This window comes from Dipodomys ordii, unplaced genomic scaffold (genome assembly GCF_000151885.1).
Source record: "Dipodomys ordii isolate 6190 unplaced genomic scaffold, Dord_2.0 Scaffold14, whole genome shotgun sequence".
NCBI classification, from domain to species: Eukaryota; Metazoa; Chordata; class Mammalia; order Rodentia; family Heteromyidae; genus Dipodomys; species Dipodomys ordii.
In genome coordinates this window covers 8143869-8169361 of record NW_012267230.1, presented here as the reverse complement: position 1 = coordinate 8169361, position 25493 = coordinate 8143869, and the positions used below count along the sequence as shown (strand labels likewise).

Genomic DNA, 25493 nt, shown 5'->3' with positions numbered 1-25493 from the left:
GCCACGCCCCCAGACACCGCCACGCCCCAGCCCTCAGCAATGCTGGCCACGCCCCAGCCCTCGCCCCGCCCCTCGCAGCGGCCATGCCCCTTGCCACGCCCCCAGTCCTTGCCACGCCCCGGCCCTGGCCTCGCCACGCCCTCACCGCGGCCACGCCCCTCGCCACGCCCCCTCACCTGCGGGATGATGGTGATCCTGCGCCTCAGCGTGTGCAGCCCCACGCGCGCGATGGGGACGCCGTCGATCCACACCCCGCCCTCCGCCGCCTCCTGGAGCCGCAGCAGGCCTCCGGCCAGCGAGGACTTCCCGGCCCCCGTCCTGCCCACGATGCCCACCTGCCAGGGCGAGGCGAGGCCGTGGTCCACGCCGGCCAGGCCAGGACCGCGGCGTTATGGTCGAGGTCCGTCAGTCTGTCCGTCAGTCATCCTCTCAGCACACACACTTCCGCCCACCATGCACTCTTGTCCCACCCCCTCCATCTCTACTTCCTGCCTGGTATGCGGTACAGTGGGAAACTTGAGTGGAACCTTGTAGGGCGCATAGGAGTTTGAGGAGGGGAAGCACACACAGGTTAGTGCGCCCCCCCCCCCCCCGGGCAGCTGGACCCTGAGGCCCACAGTTCGGAGATTCAGACTTTACCCAGAAGGAAGCTGGGAGGTGGTGGAAGGTTCTGGGCAGGGGAATTGATATGCTTAAATGCAGGTTCCCAGAGACCGGGCTGCAGGGGGGAGTCACGCTGGGGGGCACGTCCAGCACTCTCAGACCTCCCGGGGTTGAGAATGGAGTAATGACAGGCGCTGTAAGGAAGCTGGTGGGTGGTAGCATTCCCATTTTATAGACGGGAAGACTGAGGACGAGGTCTCCTTTGGCAAAGCCAGGGTCCCAGGGTGGTGCTGGTGCCATGTCGGGGAACCGAGGTGGGAGGGGGCTGGGTGGGGAGCTGGGGGGCAGCTGGTGCTCAGCCCAGAGACGACCTTACCTTTTCCCCAGCCTCAATGGTCAGCGTCACGCCCTGCACCGCCAGCGGGAGGTCGGCGCGGTGTCTCAGCCCGAAGCCCCGGAACTCGATCCTCCCTTCACTGGGCCAGGGGTGCCCAGCCGCACACGTGGGCAGCCTCCAGGGCGCCTGGCATGGGGGGGGGGTAACAGTGATCCCACCTCTCTGAGCCTCAGTGTCCGGGTTTTCTGTGGTACTTGGGTTTGAACTGTTTCCTGCTTGCTAGGCAGCTGCTCTATCACCCCCTCTACTTCACGAGCCTCCCCCTCCCCAGCCTCAGTTTCTTCAAAGCACAGGTTTACCGCTGTGATCCAGGGCTGTAAAGATCCATCCACAGAGGCAAGGACTGCGGCTGCACAGAATAAGCGCCTGGCATCTCCCCACGCAGGGTGCGCTGCCTCCCATCCCTCCCACAACTGCTCTTCAAGGCTTAGTGCCCAAAAAACAGCGTCCTGCTGGAACCCATCGCTCAGGCCTGTCTCTGAGCCAGTGAGGAGGGGCAGAGCTGAGGATCAAGAGTCAAAAAACAGCCCAGGCAAGCCAGGCCTCCGTGGCTCACGCCTGTCTTCCTAACTACTCGGGAGGCTGAGATCTGAGGATCACAGTTCAAAGATTGCCCAGGAAGGAAAGTCCATAAGACTCTTATCTCCAATAAACCACCAGAGAACAGGAAGTGGCGCTGTGGCTCAAGTGGTAGAGCGCTGGCCTTGAGCTGAAGAGCTGAGGGACAGCGCCCAGGCCAGAGTTCAAGCCCCAGGACCGACCAAAAAAAAAAAAAAAAAACCCAAAACACAACAAAAAACAACCCTGGCAGGAAAGTCTCCCAGACTCTTATCTCCCAATTAATCAGCAGAAATCCTGAACTAGAGCCGTGGCTCAAGTGGTAGCGCATTGGTCTTGAGCCAAAGGAAGCTCAGGGACAGCGCTCAGCCCTGAATTCAAACCCCAGGACCAACACCCCAAAGAAAATGTCCCTTGAGCTGGGGATGGGACCCCATCTTGTCCTGCATGATCTCCTTGGATTCCCTCCTAGCTTAGAACCCTGTTAGGTGGCTGCTTTGGATCCAGCAGAGTGCTACATGTTGCTGTGACCTAGTTCTAGAATGTTCCATTCCATCAGACCTTGCAGTGGCTGTCACTGTGTAGCTAGTTGCTCTGTTCCTACAAAGTTCTGCCCTGCCCCCTTGTGGCCTGCCTGGCCAGGGCCCCGGGCAGCCCGGGCTCTGCTGCTGCTGCGCCCCCCCCCCTGCTGTGACTGCAGCCCCTGGGTGGGGGGGGGAGGCTGAATGGGGGGGCCGAGGAGGAAGCCCACCGCCCTTCCTGTGCACCTGTCCTCACCTCCTTGGGGGTGCGGGCGTAATCCTGCACACGCTCCACAGCCACCATGCTGTTCTCCAGGTCCGTCCAGCTGCGAACCACCCACTGCAGTGTCTGGGTCACCTGAGAAAGGGGGGGGTGATAACTCAGGCTGGGCTCACTGCCCCCTCAAGGCAGGGTCTGGAGACGGGACCCAGGGGAGGAAGAAGGGCCAGAGAACAGGGCGGCCTGACAGCCTGGCACCACCAGGATGACATGGAGCCATGCGCTGGCGCTCACGCAGGTCATCCCAGCCACTCTGGAGGGTAAGATCTGAGGATCACGGTTCAAAGCCAGCCAGGGCAGGAACATCTAGGGGAGACTCTGATCTCCAATTATCCAGCAAGAAGCTGGAAGCAGAGCTGTGGCTCAAGCGGTAGCCCTGAGCGCAAAAAGCTCAGGGACAGCACCCAGACTGGAACACACGCGCACACACACAAAAGACTGAGCTTCAGCCAATAGCACCCCGTTCCCCTCGAGCCCCTCCATCATCTGGTCACACCATCTGGAGACAGGACCAGAGAGGGTGTACACCCTCCCAAAGGTACACAGCCAGCCCAGGGCTGCTAGTTACATTCTGACCGCATCCCCAGGATCTAGGCCTCCATGGTTTCCCCAGACATCTGCGTCTCCAAGCTCTGGTACCCAGGAGCGATCCTGTGTGCCAGCCAGCGCCGCCCTTCTTCCCGCAGCCTCGCTGCCCTCTCCACTCACCTCCCTGGCTCGCCGCACCTCCTCTCGCTCCTCACGGCCATCTCCACCCATCATGACCCCAGCACCCTCTCTCCTGCTGCTCCAGCACGCCCCTTCCGGTCCCTGCCCACACACACATCCTCTGTGGAGGGGTCTTCCGGTTGACTCAGCTAACGTCAACTCAGCTAAAGTCAAGCAGAGCGCGGGCTCTGCTTCCCCACGCTGGCTCAGACCACGGCAGGATGCAGATACTGTTAACGCAGCTGCCTGCGCATGCGCTGCCCACAGACACCGAGACGTATAGATAACAGCATGGAAACGTCCAGAGCCCGTGGCTCTGCTGCGCTCAGAGCCAGGCCTGCCCGGCACACACTCAGCCACACGGTTTGCACCCCAGCCTGAAAATCGGCCGCCTCTGCTCTGCCCCCCCCCCGCTGATGTGGGGAGAGGGCGCGGGGGGTCTGGGGTACCTGGAGGGCGGCGGAGATGGAGAAGCCCACCAGGCCGGCACGGAGGTGGTCCTTGCCCAGCACTGCACACACGGCGGCCACGAACACCAGACCATTCCCCAGGAACTCGAGGTTCGCCGCCAGCCACCTGCGAAGAGAAGCGGGTACGCAGGGGTCCCTCATCTGCCAGGACCCCCCCCCTTTTCCTGCCCTCAAGGACTGGAAGCTCAGTATAGTCTGGGGGTCCCAGCGCGGCCCCCTCCCACCTGAGCTAAGGAGTGGCTGTGACCGCCCCGTCAAGCCCTGGCACACGCCTGGTGCTCGGCCCAGCTCTGCCGGCCCTGGAGGTGCCAGGCTGTGTCTCCTGCCCGCCTCAGCCTGACCCGCACGGGGTCAACATCTTCACACAGGGCCACTCCAAGGTCACCTCCCCCACAGCCTTCCCTGATGCGCCTGACCTTGGGACCCAGCACCATGGAGGGCCTCCCTCCCCATGGGTTTCCCCAGCCAGGTCACCTGGTCTGTGGCTGCCTCGCCGCCATTGGATGACACTGGGCTGGGGGGCGGGGCTCCATCCCCAGCACCTGATTCAGGAGCTCTCCCTGATGTCCTGATCTACCACTCATTCATTCATTCGTTCATTCACTCAGACACCAAGGGAGGTGTCGGGGGCACTGGCAGCAAATCAAGCAGATGACAACCCGTTCTGCGGAAGCCCCAGGCTTGGCACATAATATCTTGTTCCAACAAGAGGCTGGCATCGTTCCCAGGCGACCAATGAGGGAACAGAGACCAAGAAGTTGACCCTGCTTAAGCCAAACCTACCACATGAGCACAAAAGCTTCCCAGTACCAAGGAAACAAAAGAGGGGAGGGTTCATCTTCTTCAGTGGCTAGCTAGGGGAAGTCCTCTCCCTCCTCTAACCACCCAGTCTGCACATCTACCCCAAGCTGGTGGCAGCTGGGGATTAAATGCGATGCACCACCTGTAGCACGGAAATCAGGGAGCTTGGCACATAGTAGGCACTTTCTTTTCCTTTTTTTTTTTTTGGTTGGTCGTGGGGCTTGAACTCTGGGCCTGGGCGCTGTCCCTCAGCTCTTCAGCTTAAAGCTAGCACTCTACCACTTGAGCCACAGCGCCACTTCCGGTTTTCTGGTGGTTCATTGGAGATAAGAGTCTCACAGACTTTCCTGCCCGGGCTGGCTTTGAACCGTAATCTTCAGATCTCAGCCTCCTGAGTAGCTGGGATGACAGGCGTGAGCCACTGGTGCTTGGCACAGTAGGCACTTGCTGAATGTTCTGGCACATGATGCTCAGAGAGGTTAGGTAGAGAATGCAGGATCAATCAGCGAGGCAGCTGGCCGGGGTAAAAGTTGAACCTGTTCTATCAGCTCAGAAATTCGCCTTACTGTTCTTAGACGACAAAGGAGATTGAGGCTGCTGCTGTTGGTGGGTTCTGGACTCATTCTCCCCCCACCCCATGTGCGGTGTGACTTTGGGGGTCATCTGGGCTTCTCCAGCCAGTATGACCTCATCTGTGAACACCAATGGGTTCCACTGCCCCCCCCCGCTCCTACCTGTCAGCCACCAGTCGTGGGAAACTGACCCTCTGGTTCGCGTCCACGAGCGCGTCGCTCCGCGCCACGCAGGGGCCCTGGGCTCCGAACGCCCGGAGCACGGCGCTGCCCTGGAACGTCTCGGCCAGGTGGGAGCACACGGAGGAGTAGCTGGCCGACTCCAGACGCCGCAGCTGGCACGCGGTGGCCACGTACAGGCTCTGAGGCGGGGCGGGGGGGTGCAGGTGGGGGGGGAGAGAAGGCAGACACACTGAGGCAGCTTCCCGGTCTCGGCCATCCGCTTGCTGTGCGACCTTGGGCCCAGTTTGCTTCTCCAGGCTCTGGCCTGGATTCAAAGCCATCTCTGCCTGAGCCCAGAGCTCATAACAGAAGACATGCGTCCCCCAGGTCCGAATTTTAGGGAAGAGCTGGGGCAGTTTGTGAGGCACAGCGCTTCCCTCCCACTTCTGCTTTCCCGTGGGAGAAGGCGGTGATGTCCGTGATGAGCCCCAAGCCTACAAGTGGTCACGTGACCCAGCTTAGCCAGTCAGAGCATCCTCACCATTGGGTGTGTCTGACTGGTTCAGGGGAGGGCCCATGACTTATAAAGGACCCACCACAACCGTCCCTGGGATTGCTCCAGGAACACTGAGTTGGTGATTGGGATTGTGGCTTGGTGGTAGAGGGCTTGCCTAGCATGTGGGAAGCCCTGGGTTCGATTCCTCAGTACCACATACACAGAAAAAGCCAGACATGGTGCTGTGGCTCAAGTGGTAGAGCACCAGCCTTGGGCAAAAAGAACTCAGGGGGGTGCTGGGAAGGTGGCTCAGTGGTAGAGCGCATGCCTTGCATGCAGGAGGCCCTGGGTTCCATTCCTCAGCACCACATAAGCAAAAAGAAAAAAGCTGGAAGTGGCGCTGTGGTAGATTGCTAGCCTTGAGCTGAAGAGCTGAGGGACAGCACCCAGGCCCAGAGTTCAGGCCCCATGACCCGACCAAAAAAAAAAAAAAAAAAGCCGGGCGCTGGTGGCTCACGCCTGTAATCCTAGCTACTCAGGAGGCTGAGATCTGAGGATCATGGTTCAAAGCCAGCCTGGGCAGGAGAGACCATGAGACTCCTATCTCCAATAAACCACCAGAAAACCGGAAGTGGCACTGTAGCTCAAGTGGTAGAGTGCTCACCTTGAGCTGAAGAGCTGAGGGACAGCACTCAGGCCCAGAGTTCAAGTCCCATGACCGACAAAAAAAAAAAAAAAAAAAGAACTCAGGGACAGTGCCCAGGCCCTGAGTTCAAGGCCCAGGACTGGCCAAAAACAACAAGAACACTGAGCTGGAGGAGTTTCTGTTTGTGGGGTTTGCTACAGCAAGAGCCCAGGATCGATGCTGAGGATCGGCTTGCAGAAGCAGGCTGAGCAGGGCTAAGCCAGGGTTCTCAAATGCCCATCTGTGCTGGAGCTGCTCAGCGAGCTAGAACCCCCTTCTCAAGAGTGGATGAGGTCCCCAAGTAATCGCTGCTGCTCCTGCAGGTCCTGGCCACATTTGAGAACTACCGAATACATCGACGGTGTCAGCCAGGCTGCGGACTCCAGAAATGTAAGGCGTTACATTCACTGTCTGTCTCTTTCTCATCCCTGTGCAGCGCAGGCTGGTCCAGAACTCTCTATCTCTAGCACCCAACTCCTGGGTACTGAAATTTACGGGTGTACACCGCCACTCCCCCATACTCTTTTTTTTAGGTTGATTTCAGCTCTTCTCAGGCCCTGGCTTAATACCAGAATCTTTGAGCAGTAGCATAAAAGATCAGCTATTGGCCAGGCGCCGGTGGCTCACACCTGTCATCCTAGCTACTTAGGAGGCTGAGATCTGAGGAGTGCAGTTTGAAGCCAGCCTGGGCAGGAAAATCCCTGAGACTCTTATCTCCAATTAACTGCCAAAAAAGCTGACAGTGGAGCGGTTTTTCAAGTAGTAGAGCACTAGTCTTGAGCAAAAGAACAGCATCCAGGCCCTGAGTTCTAGCTCCAGGACACACACACACACACACACAGAGCTATTAAGGAGAATTTTGCTCTGAAGACCTCACTTTGTAGCTGGGCTGACCTCAAACTGGATATGTTCATGCCTTAGCCTCCCCAGTGCTGGGATTACAGGTGGGTGTTACCATGCCTGACTGTTGAAAAAAGCTTTGACATGGACCTTGGGAGACAGACACCAGGGTGTCTCTGGCCCTGGGGAGGCTTCAAGAGGCCGCCCCTCGGTACCTGCCCTGAGCCTGGGGCCTGGCACAGCCACCTCAGTTGGCCCAAGGAACCTCCCGGCCTCCTCCTACCTGGAAGCCTGCATAGAGGACCATCAGAGGCAGGATGGCCACGATGGCGAGCGGCGTGGCCATGGACACGGCCAGGCCGACCTCCAGGAGCTCGAAGGCGAACGTGAGCAGGGACCGGAGCTTGTCTGGGATGTCCACGTCCACCGTGTCCGTCTCCTTGGAGAAGCGGTTCAGAAGGTGCCCGAGGGGCGTCCGCTCGAAGAAGACAATGGGAGCACGCACCACGTCCCAAAGGAGCGAGCGGAAGAGAGCCTGGAAGCCCGGATCCCTCCCAGGAGCACGGCCGCCATGGAGGCAAACAGCCCGATGGCTGAGGAGGGGGGCGGGGGGGGGGGGGGGGGGGGGGGGGGGGGGGAGGAGGAGGACGGTCAGGGCGTGAGGCCGGCCGAGCCCCGCTTCACCCTCGGCAGGGTTCCCCGCCAGCCTGGGGGAGGGTCGGGGACCCCCCCGGACCTCGGCATGTGGACCTTGTTTGGAAATAGGGTCACCCTGGATTTGGGGTGATAGCTAATTCCGATCTCTGGGGTCCAGTCACAGACCCAGCGCTGGTGGCTCACACTCATCATCCTCTGGAGGCTGAGATCTGAGGATCATAGTTCAAGGCCTGAAAAGTCTGTGAGACTCTGATCTCCGACTAACCACCAAAAAGCCAGACGTGGAGTTGTGGCTCAAGGGGTAAAGCGAGCGAGGGACAGCGCCCGGGCCCTGAGTTCCAGTTCCGGGACTGGCACAGAAGAAAAGGAGAAGGGACAGGGTGGTGCAGGCATGTGTGTTTGGCAGGGGCCGGGCTCTCTCTGGAGGTTGGAGGCGCTGAAGGTCCCCGGCAGGACATCCAGGAGCCCCCATCTGTGAGTGGATGGGGGCGGGGGACGGGGGGGTACCTTGGAGACAGCCGAGGACCCCAAAGACAGAGCCGCGCAAGGCGGCCTGCGTCTGCCGCCCGTCCACCACCGGATCGTCTGCCCACAGACTCAGCCAGTAGCCCTGGCAGAAGGAGGCCACTTGCTGGCTGAAGAAGAGGAAGAGGGTGTAGAGGCCCAGCGGCGTGCCCATGGCCCGCAGGTATGCCAGGAAGGTGGCAGCCTTCACCTGTAGAATGTGCCAGGCACAGAGCAACAGAGAGATGGGCAAGAGAGGGGTGAATCAGGGCCGGGCCGGGCAAAGCTCCCAAATCCACACCAACGGGGCAGAGGGGGCGCCATGCAGGACTGGTCCACCTCCCCGGGCCTCCCATGGGGCAGCGTCTCCCCTGGGACCCTTCAGGACGCTCCCCTCCCCCACTTCTGCCATAATCCTCCCAGGGAGCCATTGGAAGTCTGAAGGTGACAGTCTGGTTTTGAAGCACAGGTGTTTATGTGAATAAGGAGATGGATGGATGGATGGATGAGGGGACGGATGGATGGATGTGTAGATGGATGGACAAGTGGGTGGGTGGATAGATGGATTGATGGATGGATGGGTCAATGGATGGATGGATGGATGAGTACATGGATGGATGAGTACATGGATGAATGGATGGATAGATAAGTGGATAGATTGACAGATGGATAGATGGATGGATGGATGAGTACATGGATAGATGGAGGAATGGATGAATGGGTTGTGGATGGACAGATAAATGAGTATATGGTTGGGGAGCTGACATGGATTGGGTAGATGGGTAGACATTTATGGATGAATGGATGGATGAGTAGATGGATTGATGGATGCATGAATGAGTACATGGCTAGATGAACAGATGGAGGAATGGATGGAGAGGTTGTGGATGGATAAAGGAGTGGATATTTGGGTAGATGATGGATGACGGGATAGGCAGGCAGACATGTATGGATGAGTGGGTGTCTTGTAGGTGGGTGTAACAATGGATGAGTTAACAAATAGATGGTTGGACAGACAGACTGACGAATAAGTAGGTGGGTGAGTAGATGGCCGGATGGCCAGGCAGATGGATGGATGAGTGGACAGTTGGGTACCTGGACTGGTGGGTGGGTGGGTGCTGGATGGAGAGGTAGGGTGAGCAGGGGTGGGGGGTGGGGAGGGGGAGGAGTCAACATGGAAGACAAGGAATGGCCCAGGGACCCGGATGGAGCTAGGCCTGCGTGCTGGGAGTCCCTTGTCTCGTGCGTTGACTCGATGCTTCGTCTCTAAGTGGATCGTGTCCACCTATTATTTTAGGGTGGTGAGGGTTAGCATCTTGTTTGGCACATGGTAGGTACTCGGTCAAGGGGAGTTCGCGGCCCTGTGTCTGGCCTGCTGGGGGAGCTGGCCCGGGGGTGGCCGGGGCCCTGGTGAGTTACCCGTCCATACTGCGTGCTGGCCTCTCCTCCCGGCCCCCTGGCCCCCTGCGGGTCATCTAGACAGGTCCCCGCTGGGCCTTCCGAGTGGGTGCTGACCCCCGCGGGCGCTGACGTGTACCTGTCATTTGGAGGAAAAATGGCTCAGGGTCCTCCCCCCTCGGGGCAGGACCAAGCTCTCAGGCCGGCTGGTCACCACTGACCCCGGTTCCCTCCTTCCTAAAGACACCCGCTGCTCCCAGCATGCTGCCTGGTTCTGTGTCAGCCATCCCTCACCCACCCCCGAACAACCCTCAGCTTGGCTTTCCGAAGAGCCACTGGGGCCTAAGTGTTGCATTGTTTACCCTCTGACCTGTCAGGTCACATGGTCAATTTGGCACAATTCAGATGCTAAAGACTTCTCCAATGTTCCTTTCACCTGCGCACGTGTGCAGGGATTTAGCTGCTTGTATGCCTCCACCTCCCCGCTATTAAAAATGGGCTCTCGCCTGTCATCCTAGCTACTCAGGAGGCTAAGAGCTGAGGATCGCAGTTTGAAGCCAGCCTAGGCAGCAAAGGCTGTGAGACTCTGATCTCCAATTAAAACACAGAAAAAAATGGACGTGGTGCTGTGGCTCAAGTGGTAGAGCGCTAGCCTTGAGCAAAAGAAGTTCAGGAACAGTGCCCAGGCCCCAAGTTCAAGCCTCAGAACTGGCAAAAAATAAAAATGGGGACAGTATCTATCATCTACTATCTTTCATGTGTTATACTCATTTCTTTTGCAGTACTAAGGTTTGAACTCAGAGTTTAGTGCTTGCTAGGCAGGTGCTTTACCACTTGAGCCACACCTCCAGCCCTTATCTATCATGTATTTGCTGTTGACTTATTATATGCCCATCAATTTGCCACCTATCATTTTTAGATAATAAATCATCCATCAGTTTGTTGATCCATCCATTTATCCACCATCCATTCTCCTATTCATCCATTTACCTATCCATCCATCCATCGATCTACCCATCCACCCATCTACCCACCATCCATTCTCCACCCAACTACCCATCTATCCACCATTCATCCACTCATCTATGTTCCCAACTATCCATCCATCCATCCATCCATCCATCCATCCATCCATCCATCCATCCATCCACTCATTTATCCATTCACCCATCCATCCATCCATTTATCCATCTATCCTTCCATCCATCTTTGTACTTACCCACCCACCCACCTATCCATCCATCCACCCACCCATTTATCCATCCATTTTCATATTCATCCATCCATCTTCATATTCATCCATCCATCTTCATATTCATCTATCCATTCACCCATCTATCCATTTATCCATTCATCAATCCATCTTCCTATCTATCCATTCACTCATCCATCTACCCATCCATCCACCCATTTTCATATCAATCCATCCATCCATCCACCCACCCATCCACCTGTCTCTGATCTTACTCAGGACCCTAAAGCACCCATTCCTGGATGGGGCTAGCAGAGCAGACCTGCAGGATCTGTCCTCAGCCTATCTCCAAGAACAAAACCCGCTCCAGGTCCCTCTGCCAAGGACCGGTGGGCTCCGTGGTAGGGCACCACCAGCCGCTGGGGTATCCCTACCTGCGTGTCCAGCGCCCGCAACAACTCAGGTGTGGACAGACTCGAGGCCTTTGTCCCTCCCACCCATCAAAGCACCAGCCTCTGCTGACCGCCGAGGTGAGCGGTCTTGGTGGCAGCCTGCCCGGCTGCTCTGGCGGGGAGACAGCCCTGACGCTGTCCTTGGCGCGCCGCGGGCATGTGTAATGGTAGAAGCGCACTGTGCCCGCGGTGGACAGGCAGTCCGGGGCCCTGCACCATTGAGCCAGTCAACTGGCATGTTGGTTTTGGAGAATCACCCGCACGGAGCAGGTGGGGGCACCTAGCAGGCCCTGCCCTCCCTGTGCTGGGCACCCCAAGAACTCACCTCTCGGGTCTGTGCTCGGGTCCCTGGACTCTAGAGCAGCTTCCAGGGTCACCAGCACTGGCCACAGGGGGGTCCGTATCTGCAAGATCAAGGGGTTCATCACACAGTGTGGGGGGATAAGATGGGGGTTTGTGGGGTCTAAACGCTGGATTTGACATCTCTCACCATTGTAACCAACACCCTGCTCCAACAATTTCTTTTTTCTTTTTTTTTTGGTTGGTTGTGGGGTCTGAACTCTGGGCCTGGGTGCTGTCCCTCAGCTCTTCAGCTCAAGGCTAGCGCTCTACCACTTGAGCCACAGCGCCACTTCCAGCTTTTTTCTTTTTGCTTATGTGGTGCTGAGAAATCGAACCCAGGGCCTCAGGCATGCAAGGCAAGCGCTCTACCACTGAGCCATCTTCCCAGCCCCTCCAACAATTTCTTATGCCTAGAAGGTTCTTTCCTGGGTGACTTACACCCAACTTCAAGTGCCGTCTTCTCCAGGAGAGACCTCCACCGCTCACTGCTTCCCAGGGTGGGACAGCCACCCCCAAACTATAGACCCACAAACAAACACAGAGATTTGGGGGCTGTTTGTTGTGTGGCAGCATCACAGCATAAAGCTGACTGATACACACAGGTGACTTCTAACTTTTAATCTCCAAGATAGTGACCCTTAGAGTTCTGATGAAGGTGGACCAGGGCTGAGATGTTTCCAGAGAAAGGTGGAACCCAAGACTAGAGCCACCTAGGCAAGTCCTTGCTCTGTCAAGGAAAGATGCTATAAAGTGTGTTGGCTATAAAAGCAAGCTGTCTGGGTCCACGTGGAGCTCAGTTTACCCATACCCATATGCATAACCATGGACTACTTTCAGGCCTCAGTTTCCCCACTTGTAAAATGAAGGCAGCTAGGATCCCAAACCTTACAGATGTTGCAAAATGTTTCAATGAGCTAATAGATGTGAGGTGCATCGCTGGTACTTCCCCCCATCCTCCCCCACCCCACCCCAAATCTTCTAGAACCTTCCAGAACCTTCCTGAGTATCCAACAGACTTAAATCCTCTGGATTATCAGGAACACTAGCTTGGCCTGGTGCGGGGCAGCCTTCGAGACACCAAAGCGCTCCTGGCTTATTAAACTCTGTCACAGCTGCGGGCAGAGACGCTGGGTTTGAACACCAAGTTCTAATGGGTAGCCCTGAGCGGATGACTCAGCGTGCTCCCGGGCATCCTCCCGCTCCCCTGTGAAATGGCGGCTGAGATTGCTCTCGTCTTAGAGGGGTGGTGAGGAGCAGGGACACGGCGAGGGCCTGGGCTCGTGGCTGGGGGAGGCGGCCCTCTGGCCACGCCCATGTTGCCGGGGCCTGGGCCTGCAGGGTGAGACTCAGGCACCTGCCACAGAGACTCAGCGACGCCCACCCAGTACCTCGTCCTCCCGCGCTGCCGTCTCCGCCCCCAGGCTGTCTGGCTCCATCCAGCAAGTCCACCAGGGCGCCGTTCCTCTGCAGAAGCTCCTTATAGGAGCCCATCTCTGCGATGGCCCCGCCCGCCAGCACCACGATCTGATCAGCCTGGGGCAGGACGTGGAGTGCGTGGGTCACCAGCACCCTGGTCTGGGGGGAGGGGGGAGAGGAAGTTACACGCGTGCGCGTGCACGCACGCACACACACACACACACACACACACACACACGACTATTTCCTGGCTTTCTGCCCGAACGCTGATCGCTTCTCCGGCCTCCTGAAGTGAGAACATTGTACGAGGTTGAGCACCAGCTCCCAAGCGAGGCGTAAGTGCTGCTGTGCGCCGCTGAGATCGAAGCACGGGGCGGCGGTGGTAGGGGTGGGGTTATTTGGTACGCAGCGTCGCCCCAGCAAAAGCTGACCAATACAAAGGCCAGTGGTGCCTGAGGAGCTGAGCGCCGGGGTAGACTGGAGGGCTTCCTCTGTGCTCCCCTGCGACACCTGTCTGGCGCTTGTGCCCAAACTTACGGTTCCCTGAAGCAGCCCGCCGGGCCCGATGACCTGGGTGAAGACGTGCTGGCTGATGTGGGCATCCAGGGCGGCTAAGGGGTCATCGAGCAGGTACACGGCGGCTTTCCTGTACACAGCCCGGGCCAGGCTCAGCCGCTGCTTCTGGCCCCCTGACAGGTCCATGCCCTGGGCCGGGGGTGGGGGGGGGGAGAGGAGCAGGAACTTGAGTCCATCCATAGCTGTTGGAAAGACTGGGTGTGCAGGTCAGAGATACATCGGGCCGGGGACACTCGTGGGGGGGGGGGGCGTCTTCTGAGAAGCATTCCCGCCCGCACTCGAGTCTCTCCACCCTCGCTCGGCTTTTGTACCCTTTCATTCCCTGGGGTAACTTTTCAATTCATTCATTCAGTTACTCTTCACTGCACGGACTCTCTCTGCCCAGCCGTGCCCAGGACTCCAGGGAAAACACGCAGTGTGTGGGCAGGGCTGGTGTCACCGAGATCCCTGGGCCTCGCCGGCCTCTCCTCCCTCCCTGGCCTCTGTCCCTCTGCTCCATGGTCCACACCAGGGGCTCTGAGGCCGTCCCCTGGACCGCTCCTCCCTAGGGGGCTCCTGCGTCCCTTTGCTGGGGGTCTCCTCCTTGGCAAGCCTCCCCTGGGAAAGGCCGGAGCAGCCACGGGGGGCTGCGGGCCGTGGGCTGTCTGTCGCCAGCGCTCAGCCCTGACCTGGGGAGTGGACGCAGCAGGCGTGGCCCACAGGTAAATGAACGGACCCGGCGGTGTCCCAATAAAACTTTATTTACAAAAACAAGCAGAGGGCCGGGCTTGGGTGCAGGCATTGTGGAAACCTAGCCATGGCTTCTGCTGAGATGCTCCGGTGAGGGAGGCCGGGGGTGAGGAGGTGATCTGATTAATGCCACCAGCTGGGCAGCGGCGGCCCCGGGTCTGAGCTGCCACAGAAGCATGTTAACCTCGTTCCCTTCACTCACCATGAACAATGGGGGCACCTGCGACATTCAACCCCTGAACTGGGGGGTCAGGGGTCACGGCCCCCCTGGGCAAAGCCTCCCTGTCCCCTGAGGGCCCCGGGCCTCACCTGCTCCCCGATCAAGGTGTGGACTCCATCCGGGAACCTGCTCAGGTCCGGCCCCAGGGCACAGGCTTCTAGAACCGTCTCTAGCCACGGCAGGTCCAGCTCCTTCCCGAAGGTCACGTTCTCTAGGACAGAGGTGCTCTGGACCCAGGCCTCCTGGGGCACGTACGCCACGGGGCCCTGAGACGGGCAGGCGAAGGCTCAGCAGAGCAGGGGGGCCGGGGAGGGGGGAGGGGGAGGGGGCAGGGACCCTGGCTGTGAAGGGGAGACGCAGGCCCGGGAAGGACGGGGCCATCTTAGCGGCCGGGGCCGGGCAGGGCCGCCTCACCTTGATGCTCACCGACCCATCTATCTTCTTCAGCTCCCCCAGGAGGCCAGAGAGCAGGGAGGACTTCCCCGCCCCTACAGCCCCCACCACAGCCAGCAGGCAGCCCTGGGGCACGGAGAGGTGGATCCTGGGAACCCAAAGGAGACGATTCCCTGGTTACACGGCCCAGCCTGCATCCACGCTGAGACTGAGAAACTGACCTCAGGACCTTTGCACTGCCCACTGCCTGCTGTTCAAAGGCCCCCCATTGACAGCTCACATCTCCCCTTCCTTGTACCCTTGGCGTTCAGTGTCCTTCCCCTTCTCAGGGACCTGGGGGGGCACGGGTTGGGATTTTTTTGGCTACAAAGACTCAGCTGTAAAGTTGGGGGGTAGCCCGATGCCGGTGGCTCACGCCCGTCATCCTAGCCACTCAGGAGGCTGAGATCTGAGGATCACAGTTCAAAGCCAGCTGGGGCAGGAAAGTGAGACTCTTATCTATATTTAACCACCAGAAAACAGGAAGTGGCACCGTGGCTCAAGTGGTAGAGCGCTCGGCTTGAGCTGAAGAGCTGAGGGACAGCGCCAGGCCCCAAGTTCAAGCCCCACGACCGACCAAAAGATAAAAAATAGTTGGGGGCTGGAGATGAGGACTCAGGCACTGAGTGGGTGAGCTGCTGAGAGCGCCCACCCCAGCTGCAGGGCCGAGGGCGTCTCCCCCCAATGGGGCAGAGGAATTGGCCTGCCCGCTATGCCGTCCGCAGGGCTTGAGTCTGCCCGAGCCCCTCGCAGGGCTGCGGCCCTGTGTGGTGCCGTCTTCCACAGCAGGCTGGATGCGTCAGGCTCCATGGGCCCGGGCACCGGCTCCCTCCCCGGGGCCCCCGGGTACCTGTGCAGGCAGGCTGGGCTCTCCCGGGACCAGGTGAAGCTGCCATTGTGTACGACGATGCAGTCCTTCCGGGCGGCTGCAGGGCACAGCACGGGCACAAGGCTGCTTCGCTGCTGCCTCTCTGTCTCTAAGACCCCGCACCCCATCTCTGGGACACCTGCCCTGGTGCCGGGGGGATGGGGGGGCTGGAGTGGCCCTGTGGCTGTGTGCTTCAGAGACAGGTGAGCCACAACCCAAGGGCCAACCCCTGCCTGTGGCCTGTTTTTGTCAATAAAGTTTTATTGAAACACAGCCACGCTCATTCACGGAAGGGCTAATGTCACGCTAAGATGGCGGCATTGAGGACCAGAATGGCTACAGCCCCGTCCCTCACAGGAAGAGCCAGATGACTCCCCGTGTGACGTATCATCCAATCTGGGGCTTGAGCAAGCCGAGGGGACATTAGAATTTTGACAAATCTTTGAGGCACAGATGTCACGGGACAATGCTCTGTCCTGAGCCTCTGTTTAGAATCACCTGGGAGATTTCGTAAAAGACAAGGCTCTTCATGACTCCGTGCACATGCGTTAAATGGGTGTCTGTCAGCACTGGGGGCTGGGCGCCTACAGTTCTTAGCTCTTCTGCCTGGTGAAAAAAGAACTGATCTTCCCCAGGCTGGAGGGTGTCCAGGGAGGACACCCCACAAAACTCAGTAAACAGAAATGATTGTGTGGTAGGATTTCCTCAGATACTGCATAAAAGACACTTAGGCTAAAAATAACCATCTTGAGAACAGCTCTAAAACACGAGCCGGGCATTGTGGTACATGCCTGTAATCCCAGCTACTCCAGATGTAGAGGTAGAAGGATTGGAGTCTAAACTCTATCTCACACACAAACTAATAGCTGGGCACCGGTAGCCTGTGCCTGGAATCCTAGCTACTCAGCAAGCTGGGATCTGAGGACAGTGGTTGAAAGCCAAACCTGGGCAGGAAAGTCCATGAGACTCATCTCCAATCAAGCATCAAAAGGCCACAAGAGGTGCTGTGGCCCAAGTGGTAGATTATGCTAGGCTTGAGCAAAAAGCTCAGGGACAGTGCTCAGGATGTGAGTTCAAGCCCCACGACCGCCACCACCCACAAAAGAATCAACACTAGATGAGAGGTCGACCAGATGTCCCAGTTAAAACAAATACCAGGTGGAGTGGCAGTTAGATGGTTTGTACTGGTGCAGAGTGGGGACCAGGCCTGCTGACAATGGTGAACAATACCAAACCCACAGGTGGAAGTGACAGTGGGTGGGGCAGGAGGGAGCAGCTCAATCACTCTACAGTGATGCGCATAACTCTGATCTCTCTTCTTCTTTCTCTCCCTTTCTCTTCCTCTCTCTCCCTCCCACCCTCCCTCTCTCCTCTCTATTTCTCTTCCCTTCTTTCCCTACCTCTCTCTCCCCAGCTTCCCTCTCTGTCTTTTATGGTGCCGCACCAGGGGTTTGAACTCAGGGCCTGGGCGCTGTCCCTCAGCTCTTCAGCTCAAGGCGAGCGCTCTACTGCTTGAGCCACGGCGCCACTTCTGGTTCTCTGGTGGTTTATTGGAGATAAGAGTCGCACAGACTTTTTCTGCCTGGGCTGGCTTCGAACCTGGATCCTCAGATCCCAGCCTCCAGAGTAGCTAAGATTCCAGGCGTGAGTGCCCAGCTGACCTCTGTCATGTTGACTAGCGCCCCCAGCCTTCCTGTCCCCCTCCCTCTTCACCCAGAACGTCAGCCGTGGCCCCCCACGTGGCCGCCCCTCGGCGCCTGGGCCTGGGCAGAACTCACAGCTCTTGGGAGGACTCGCGTCGACGGCGAGAGGCTCGATCTCTTCCAGGCAGAGAAAGGCAGCCAGGCGGCCCAAGGACACGCGGGCCTGTGGAGGGCAGGGGTGTCACCCAGGGACAGGCAGGGGGCCCGGCGTCCGGAGGCAACCAAGTCCTGACTACTGAGGCCTAGGCTGTTGTACTGCAGGGTGGAGGAAGTTTCCAACCACCGCAGACCTTGTCCACCAGGGGGCGCCCTCTTGACTCCCAACCAAACGCTCCTCTGGGGAGGTTTGAGGAGCAGCCATTAAAACACAGGCGGCTCACGCCTTGACATCCTAGCTACTCAGGAGGCTGAGATCTGCGGGTCACCGTTTGAAGCCGGCCCAGGCAGGAAAGTTTGTGAGACCCTTATTTCCAATTAATCACCAAAAAGCTAGAAGTGGAGCCGTGGCCCAAGTGGTAGAGAACTAGCCTTGAACAAAAACAGCTCAGGGACAGCACACAGGCCCTAAGTTCAAGTCCTGGGACCATTGCAGGTGCACAAATTCATGCACATACATACTCACACTCGAAACAAGGAAACGAAGGAAGGAAGGAAGGAAGGACAGAAAAAAGAACCCCACAAGCTGAGGGTACCTGTGGCTCACGCCTGTCATCCTAGCTACTCAAGAGGCTGAGATCTGAGGATCTCGGTTCAAAGCCAGCCTAGGCAGGAAAGTCCATGAGACTCTTCTCTCCCATGAACCACCAGAAAACTGGAAGTGGGACTGTGGCTCAAGTGGTAGAGCACTCGCCTTGAGCTGAAGAGCTGAGGGACAGCGCCCAGGCCCAGAGTTCAAGCCCCATGACCGACAATCTATCAATCGATCAATCAACAAACTCAACGGGCAGTGTCTGGTTTTCGTGGAACCCGGGGATGCACGGCAGGAAGGGCTAGAGAGGTCACGGCAGAGGCTGCCCGGTTCTCGGTGAGGAAGGCAGCGGGCAGCATCCTGGCATAGTTTTGAGTATTTCCTGAGGGTCTCCCTCCCCCCTCCCCCCAGTGGGGCCCAGCCTCTCCCCCCCCAGTGGGGCCCAGCCTCCCCCCCATTGGGGCCCAGCCTCCCCCCCCCCAGCCTCGCCTGGACGATGCAGTGGGCCGAGAAGGGCAGGAAGGCCTGGGCCTTGTTGAGGACGCCCAGCACCGTGAGGGTCACGAAGGCCTTCTCCGCGTCCATGGCGCTGTCCTCGGCCACCAGCGTGTGCACGGCAAACACGGCCAGGGCCACCTGGGGACACAGGGGGAGGTGGACGCGGGCCCGGGGCCGGGCTGTGTGGGGAGCCCTGCAGCCACGCCCCCCCATGTCCATCCCCCACCCCCCCGTGACGTCACCAGAAACGTGGAGAGCTGGAAGGACACCAGGGACACGGAGAAGAGCAGCGCGGACGTGCGCAGGGCGCCCAGCTCGCGGGCGCGCAGGCGCAGCAGCCGCTCGGCCAGCGCCTCCTCCCAGCCGTGCGCCTTGATGGTCCGCACCGTGCTCAGGACGGCGCTGGTGAGCCGCGCGCGTGCGTCCTTCTGCCTCATCTGCTCCTCCTGGGACCCAAGCACACACCCGCTAGGCCTAGCGCCTGCGGCCACCACACAGCCCCCCGGCCCCGGCAGACGTCCCAGCCAGCCCTGGCCCGTCAGGAGGGGGACGGCCTTCGCCCCCCCCCCCGCCCCGCCTGCCCTGTGGGCTTCCCGGAGGTGGAGGCCCGGAGGCCCAGGCTGTGTCCTGATCTAGAGAGCCACCCCGCCACTGCCGGGCCCTGAGGATGGGCACCCAAGGCGGGCAGCGGGGCCTCTATAGGAGTTCGTGCAGGCTGGACACCCAGAAGACAGTGGGGTTCAGTGGGGAAGAGAGGGCGGATCCCAGCTGGACTGGGGAGCAGGGGACCCTCACACCCTGTGTGTGTGTGGCCGCTGCCTAGAATGTCTTACAGGAGGTCACACGGGGCCCAGGTAAGTGGTGGGCAGCGCAGATGGGGGGGGGGGGGAGCCGGGCCCACCCCTCCCCATCCCTCCTTAGTTCACAGCTGGGCACCAAGCACCTCCTGGGTGCTGCTAGAGCCTGCCTGAGGCCCGCCACCAGAGCCCCGTGGGTCACTCGGGACACTGAGTGAGATGGGGTCTCTGCAGGCCTGAGCGGAGGTGACGTCTCCATCCTGTGTGTTTTCAGGCTGGCCCACGGGGGTAGGGAGCGGAAGTGGGGAGTCGGGGACAGCGGGACGGCTGGATTCCCAAGATGCCTCGTGCTGGGTCTGGATCCTTCCACGCCCCTCCCCTTCTGCCCCCCTGCCCCCCCCCCCCCAGTTTTGGGATCCTGGGGCAGCTCTGTCCAGCTGCCGTGGAAGATGTAGAGGTAGGGGCAAATGATCCCTAAGTTATTTAGCGATTCTTCAGAAGGTCATTTGGGTCCCTTCTCTAGACAGCCCCCACCTCACGTCCAGTCTGTGGGCCTCAGTTTCCCCCAGTTTCAGAACTCTTCTAATACTAGGAACAGAGTGGACCCGTGGGTTCATGTGTGTGGCCATGGCGCCACCCAGTGGCACTGTGGAGAAGTGTCCAGGTTGGAGACGGCCTTGGAGCAGGTGGACAGTCACAGAACCTGGCTCGCGGCCCGGCGCCGGCCTCTCCCCTTCTATTTCTGGCACCACCCCAGACCCAAGGGCCTTAGGCTCCTCCCTGCGCTGTACTGGCCGCTGTTCCTGCTCCCAGACACCGCCGTACCTGATGGTGGCTGCGCTTCTTGGCGATGAAGAAGTTCAGGGGTAGGAGGATCAGGAAGACAGCGATGGCGGTGAGGGCAGAGGGTCCCAGGAGCTGGGGACAGAGGGCACCGACGCCATCAGAGGCCTGAGGGCTGGGGTCGGGTGTCAGGGGAGGAGCTGAGCACCGCAGGGAGGACTCAGACTCAAGGAGGCCACACGCGTAGGCAGCCGGGGGCTGAACTCAAGACTGCGAGGATCAGGACCTGGGTTCAAATCCCAGCTCTGACACTAACAACCATGGCCCTGGGTGAGTCCCTAGTCATCTGTAAGACCAGATTCCTCCCAGACGTTCATCTTCTTACTCTTCATTTCACCGCTTGTAGTGGCAGGGGAACAGATCGAGCCAATAACCCCCCGGATTCAAATTTCAGATTAAAAAAAAAGTGAATGTGGCCATGTACCAGTGGCTCACACCTGTCACCCAAGCTACTGGGAGGATGAGATCACAAAACAGTGATTTGAGGCCAGCCTGGGTGGAAGAGGTCACTAGACTCCCATTTCCAATGTAACTGGCAAAAAGCAGGGATGGAGGAGTGGCTCAAGTGGCAGAGTGCCAGCCAAGAAAGCAAACATGAAGCCCCAAGTTCAAGCCTTGATATCAATACCACACACACACACACACACACACACACACACACACACACACAGAGCTGGGTGCTGGTGGCTCACGCCTATAGTCTTAGCTACTCAGGAGACTATGATCTGAGGATCATGGTTCAGAGCCAGCCCTAGCAGGAAAGTCTGTGAGACTCTTATCTCCAATAAACCACCAGAAAACCAGAAGTAGGGCTATGGCTCAAAGTAGTAGAGAGCTAGCCTTGAGCAAAAGAGCTCAGGGACAGCACCCAGGCTTTGAGTTCAAGCCCCATAACTGACAAAAAAGACTAATTAATATAAGCATATTCCATGAAATACTCAGACTAAGACACATTAGGTTTTTCTGAAACTCAGATTTAACCGGGCGTCCTGTGTTCAGGCCTCTGGGACAGCTATGTTCCACCTGGTGTCCATCTCTGTCTCCTGAGGAGGTTGGAGGGATTTCTAAGTCACGGGGACTGAGATTTCTTGAGAAGCCACTGGGGTCCTTTCTCTAAACAAACCCCCGCCCGCCCCGTATCTGTCCGCCTCCTGTCCCCATCCCTTACTCTCCCTAACCATAACCCAGCGGGGCCGGCTGGTTTCCTTGTGCGTGGCAACAGCGCCACCCAGTGGCTCCGTGGGGCAGCGTCCAGAAGGCCAGAGCCCGCCCACAGCTGGGACGGGATGGAGGAAGAGGAGCCCCCCCCCCCAGGCCTCGCACCTGCCACAGGTAGACAAAGCAGACCACGATCCAGAGCAGCGGCAGCCACAGCCCGTTCAGGTAGAGGACGCTCTCGCTCAGCCGCTGCACGTCCACCGCCACCAGGTTCACCACGTCCCCCACCGAGCGGCCTTTCCTGGAGACGCTGGACAGGGCCAGCACCTGTGCGGAGGGGGGGGGCGGGGGGGATGGGGAGAGGGGACTTGTGGGAACCCCGCAAGTCCTCTGAGCTGGGGAGTCCTCCGAGAACCAGGCTCAACTTCCTGGTGCCTCACTGGCTGCACAAAATGGCCCTGAGGAGTTTGAGCCCCCGACTCCTCCTCCCCTGGGGTCTTGGAGTGAACCTTCCCCCCGCCGCAGGTGACCTTTGACCTTGTGGAGGAGGCGTGTCCTCACTAAAGGAAGACAAAGGTCAGTGAACTGGACCCCATTACTACCCCCCACTCTCCTCACAACTAAGGAAATTGAGGGGAACATATCCAGGCTCAGAGGAATTGGGAGTGCTCGAGCCAAGGATGAGATCTAGGCCCCCCCCCAAAAAAACCATGACACCAGCCAGGCTGGAGAGAAGGCAAAGAGACCTGGTGTGGGAGCAGCAAGTGCAAAGGCCCTGAGGTCCGAGGAACAGAGGAAGGAGACCCAGGCGGCTGCAGGGGAAGGAGGGGCTGGGCTTGGGGCCGGGCTCACCTTCCTGTACACCAGGCCTGTGATGGCCGTGCGCAGCCGCATCTGTAGCAGCTTCATGCAGTACATGAACCGCTGCTCAAACAGCGTCTGCAGGCAGGCGGAGAGGAGGATGAGCGCGGCCAGGAGCGAGCCCTGCCAGGCCGGGGGCTCGGGGTCACTCATGAACTCCAGAAACAGGCTGGCGGGAGGAGGGGCGGGGTGAGAGGGCGCTCCGGCCGCGCGGGCCCCGCACTCCCTCTGTGCTTTTCGGTGGTGGTGGCGCTGGGGTTTGAACGTAGGAACTCACACTGCTGAGCCCAAAGCGCCACCACCCCCTCGTGTGCCGTTTTTGAGATAAGGCCGAGGTTTTGTTGCTTGATTTTTTCCCCCAGGCCTCTTCCTGGACCAAGGCTTTTCCCACCATAGCTAGGACCACGGCCGCGGGCCGCAGGGTCCGGCTGGTGGTCTTGTGAGCTTTTCTGGCCTCAAACCATGATCCTCCCAATCTCGGCCTCCCTAATGAGGTGTGAGGCCTGGACGCTCTTGCTCCTTTGCTCTGGGACTCTGCAGCGCCTCCCAGCAAGGAGTCTGGACTCTTGTCCCCCTGTTCGTATGTGGAAAGCACACCCAACCCCCTAGCTCCGGCCCCACATGTGACTTTGTTTGGAGATGGGGCCTGTAACATGACTAATTGAAAATGAGGCCGGCAGAAAGGGTCCCATTCCATCCGTCCTGCCCGGGCTGGCTTCGAACCACGATTCTCAGACCGCAGCCTCCTGAAGTAGCTAGGAAAACAGGACTGAGCCACCAGTGCCCGGCTCAGCCAGACACATGGTCTGGGAACCCAACCAACCCACATCCGGGGTCCAGCATGGTGGCATATGCCTGTAATCCCAGCAATGGGGGAGGCAGAGATAGGAGGATCCTCCTTGGAGGATGTCTCTGGGAGAAACCACAGGATCCTAGCTGGAAAAAAATAAACTAAAAGCAAAAAAGGGGTGGGATGCTTGGCTCAAGCGGTAGAGAACCCACCTAGTAAGCACAAGGTTCTGAATTTGAATCCTAGTACAGCCAAGACCAGAAATGAGAGACAGGTTCAGCAGAACCCGGCCTCTGCTGCCCACAAGCCTCACCACGAGCTCAATCAGTCACTGCTGCCCATGGAGGGGGCTTTGTTCGCAATGGAAGAGCGATGGGGGGGGGAAGGCCTTCTCCTCGGCTTTCTGGGGGTCAGTGGACTCCGTCATCTCTCCCCTTCCCTCCCTGTAACCTTGTCGTCCACCCTCGGGGGCCCTGGGCCTCCCAAATACAGAGGCTGCAGGTGCCACAGCCCCTGGCCCTGGAGAGAGCTCCTTCCGCCCCCCCCCCTCCAGGCCGGGCGCCGAGGCCTGGACTCACCTGAGCAGCTTGGGGCTGGTGAACCTGAAGCAGTCGCTGAGCACCAGGCTGAGGGTCCCCAGGAGGAAGGTTCCGCGAAACACCCGCCAGATGGCCCTGAGCAGCGGCCCCTGCCCGCCGCGCTCCCGCAGCAGGAGGGCCTCTGTCTCCGGAGCCTCCGGGAGGCTGCCTCCTTCACGTTCAAACTTCTCGGCGGCACACCTGGGGGAGAGGGAGGCCACGGCGCGTGCTCAGCCACGGAGCACATCAAGGGTTTGGGGTGCAAGGGTACAGGTGGGGGGGCTGTGACCCGTCCGGGAGCCCAGTTGCTCCTTCCCATCACCCAGAAGGCTCAGGCGTGTGGCTGTAGGGGGAGGGGATGGAAGCCCTAAGGCTTCACGAGCAGACCTGGGAACGTGCACGCATTGAGCACCTGCTGTATACTTTGGTCCTCCAAAGCCCTGCAAACTGGGACCGGGCTGTCTTACAGAGGAGGAAGAGGGGGAGGTGCACGGGCTCACTCCAGGCCCGTCACCCCAGAGGGGTCCCCACTCCCCACCCTGCCCCCAGCGGGCAGCGCGGCCCGAGCCTGGCCGTCCCTCCTCCTGGAGCCCCAGGGAGACACGCGGTGGTGTGGCGGGGCCGTGGCGGCTGCCAGGGGCGGCAGAGAGGGTGGCATGGGAATTCGAGCCCCCTCGTGCACCGCCGGCACCCCCATTTCCACTAGGGGGGAAATAGAAGGATTTCTGGGGAGCCCAGCAGCAAGGCCAAGGGCAAAGTCTAAGGCCTGGGCTCGCTGTTTGACTTGGCTTCTGCAGCCATGGCTGAGCTGGGCAAGCCAACTGCACATTCTAGCACATGCGTCTCCTGTGCCGGCCTGCAGAGGGCGCCCCTCCCCGGCCGGCCACTGCCACGCGGCTCCCGCTTCTGTCCCTCCATTTGTCCAATGCTGTCAGAGTTGCCTGGACTGCCTGCCTGCATGTAGCAGGTGCTCAGTAAACAGTCACCGAGGATGCATGCAGAGAGCTGGGAGCTTCAGGTTATCAGAATTAAAGGACGGAGCAGGGCGCCGGTGGCTCACGCCTGTCATCCTAGCTACTCAGGAGGCTGAAATCTGAGGATCACGGTTCAAAGCCAGGCTGGGGAGGAAATTCCCCATGAGACTCTTATCTCCAATGAACCACCAGAAAACCAAAGTGGTGCTGTGGCTCAAGTGGTAGAGCAGCAGCCTTGAGCTGAAGAGCCGAGGGACAGTGCCCAGGCCCAGAGTTCAAGCCCCACGACCGACAAAAAGAAAGAAAGAAAGAAAGGGAGAGAGAGAGAGAGAGAGAGAGAGAGAGAGAGAGAAAGAAAGAAAGAAAGAAAGAAAGAAAGAAAGAAAGAAAGAAAGAAAGAAAGAGAACAGAATTAAAGGGGAGGGAGGGGAGGGACGGAGAGGAGGGAGGAAGGAAGGGAGGGAGAGAAGAGCTTGGGGCAGGGGCTAGCATTCAAGATGCTCACTGGGCGGAGAGCAGGAGCAGTAGGCGGGGGTGAGCTGCGTAGCACATGGCTGCCACCCAGGGCCAGGCACCTTGAGTCCAGCTTTTTGTGCCGTTTCCAAGTCTGAAATATGGACAACTTATTATTTTTGTCAGTTGTGGGGCTTGAACTCTGGGCCTGGGCGCTGTCCCTCAGCTCTTCAGCTCAAGGCTAGCGCTCTACCACTTGAGCCACAGCACC

General features: G+C 59.1%; 1 protein-coding gene across 1 annotated transcript in view; it reads right to left on the bottom strand.

Moving 5' to 3' along the window:
* Abcc6 (ATP-binding cassette, sub-family C (CFTR/MRP), member 6) overlaps window positions 1-25493 on the bottom strand; it is a 37198-nt gene that overhangs the window by 1740 nt on the left and 9965 nt on the right. The window contains 23 exon segments of the mRNA XM_013011200.1: window positions 177-335; window positions 980-1126; window positions 2336-2437; window positions 3517-3643; window positions 5073-5272; window positions 7377-7630; window positions 7633-7686; window positions 8258-8465; window positions 9674-9791; window positions 11622-11700; window positions 13027-13213; window positions 13592-13759; window positions 14669-14845; window positions 14994-15120; window positions 15862-15937; window positions 17658-17745; window positions 18760-18906; window positions 19011-19214; window positions 20391-20483; window positions 21732-21893; window positions 22419-22596; window positions 23796-23996; window positions 24296-24520. Coding sequence (XP_012866654.1) covers window positions 177-335; window positions 980-1126; window positions 2336-2437; window positions 3517-3643; window positions 5073-5272; window positions 7377-7630; window positions 7633-7686; window positions 8258-8465; window positions 9674-9791; window positions 11622-11700; window positions 13027-13213; window positions 13592-13759; window positions 14669-14845; window positions 14994-15120; window positions 15862-15937; window positions 17658-17745; window positions 18760-18906; window positions 19011-19214; window positions 20391-20483; window positions 21732-21893; window positions 22419-22596; window positions 23796-23996; window positions 24296-24520 — 3481 coding nt within the window.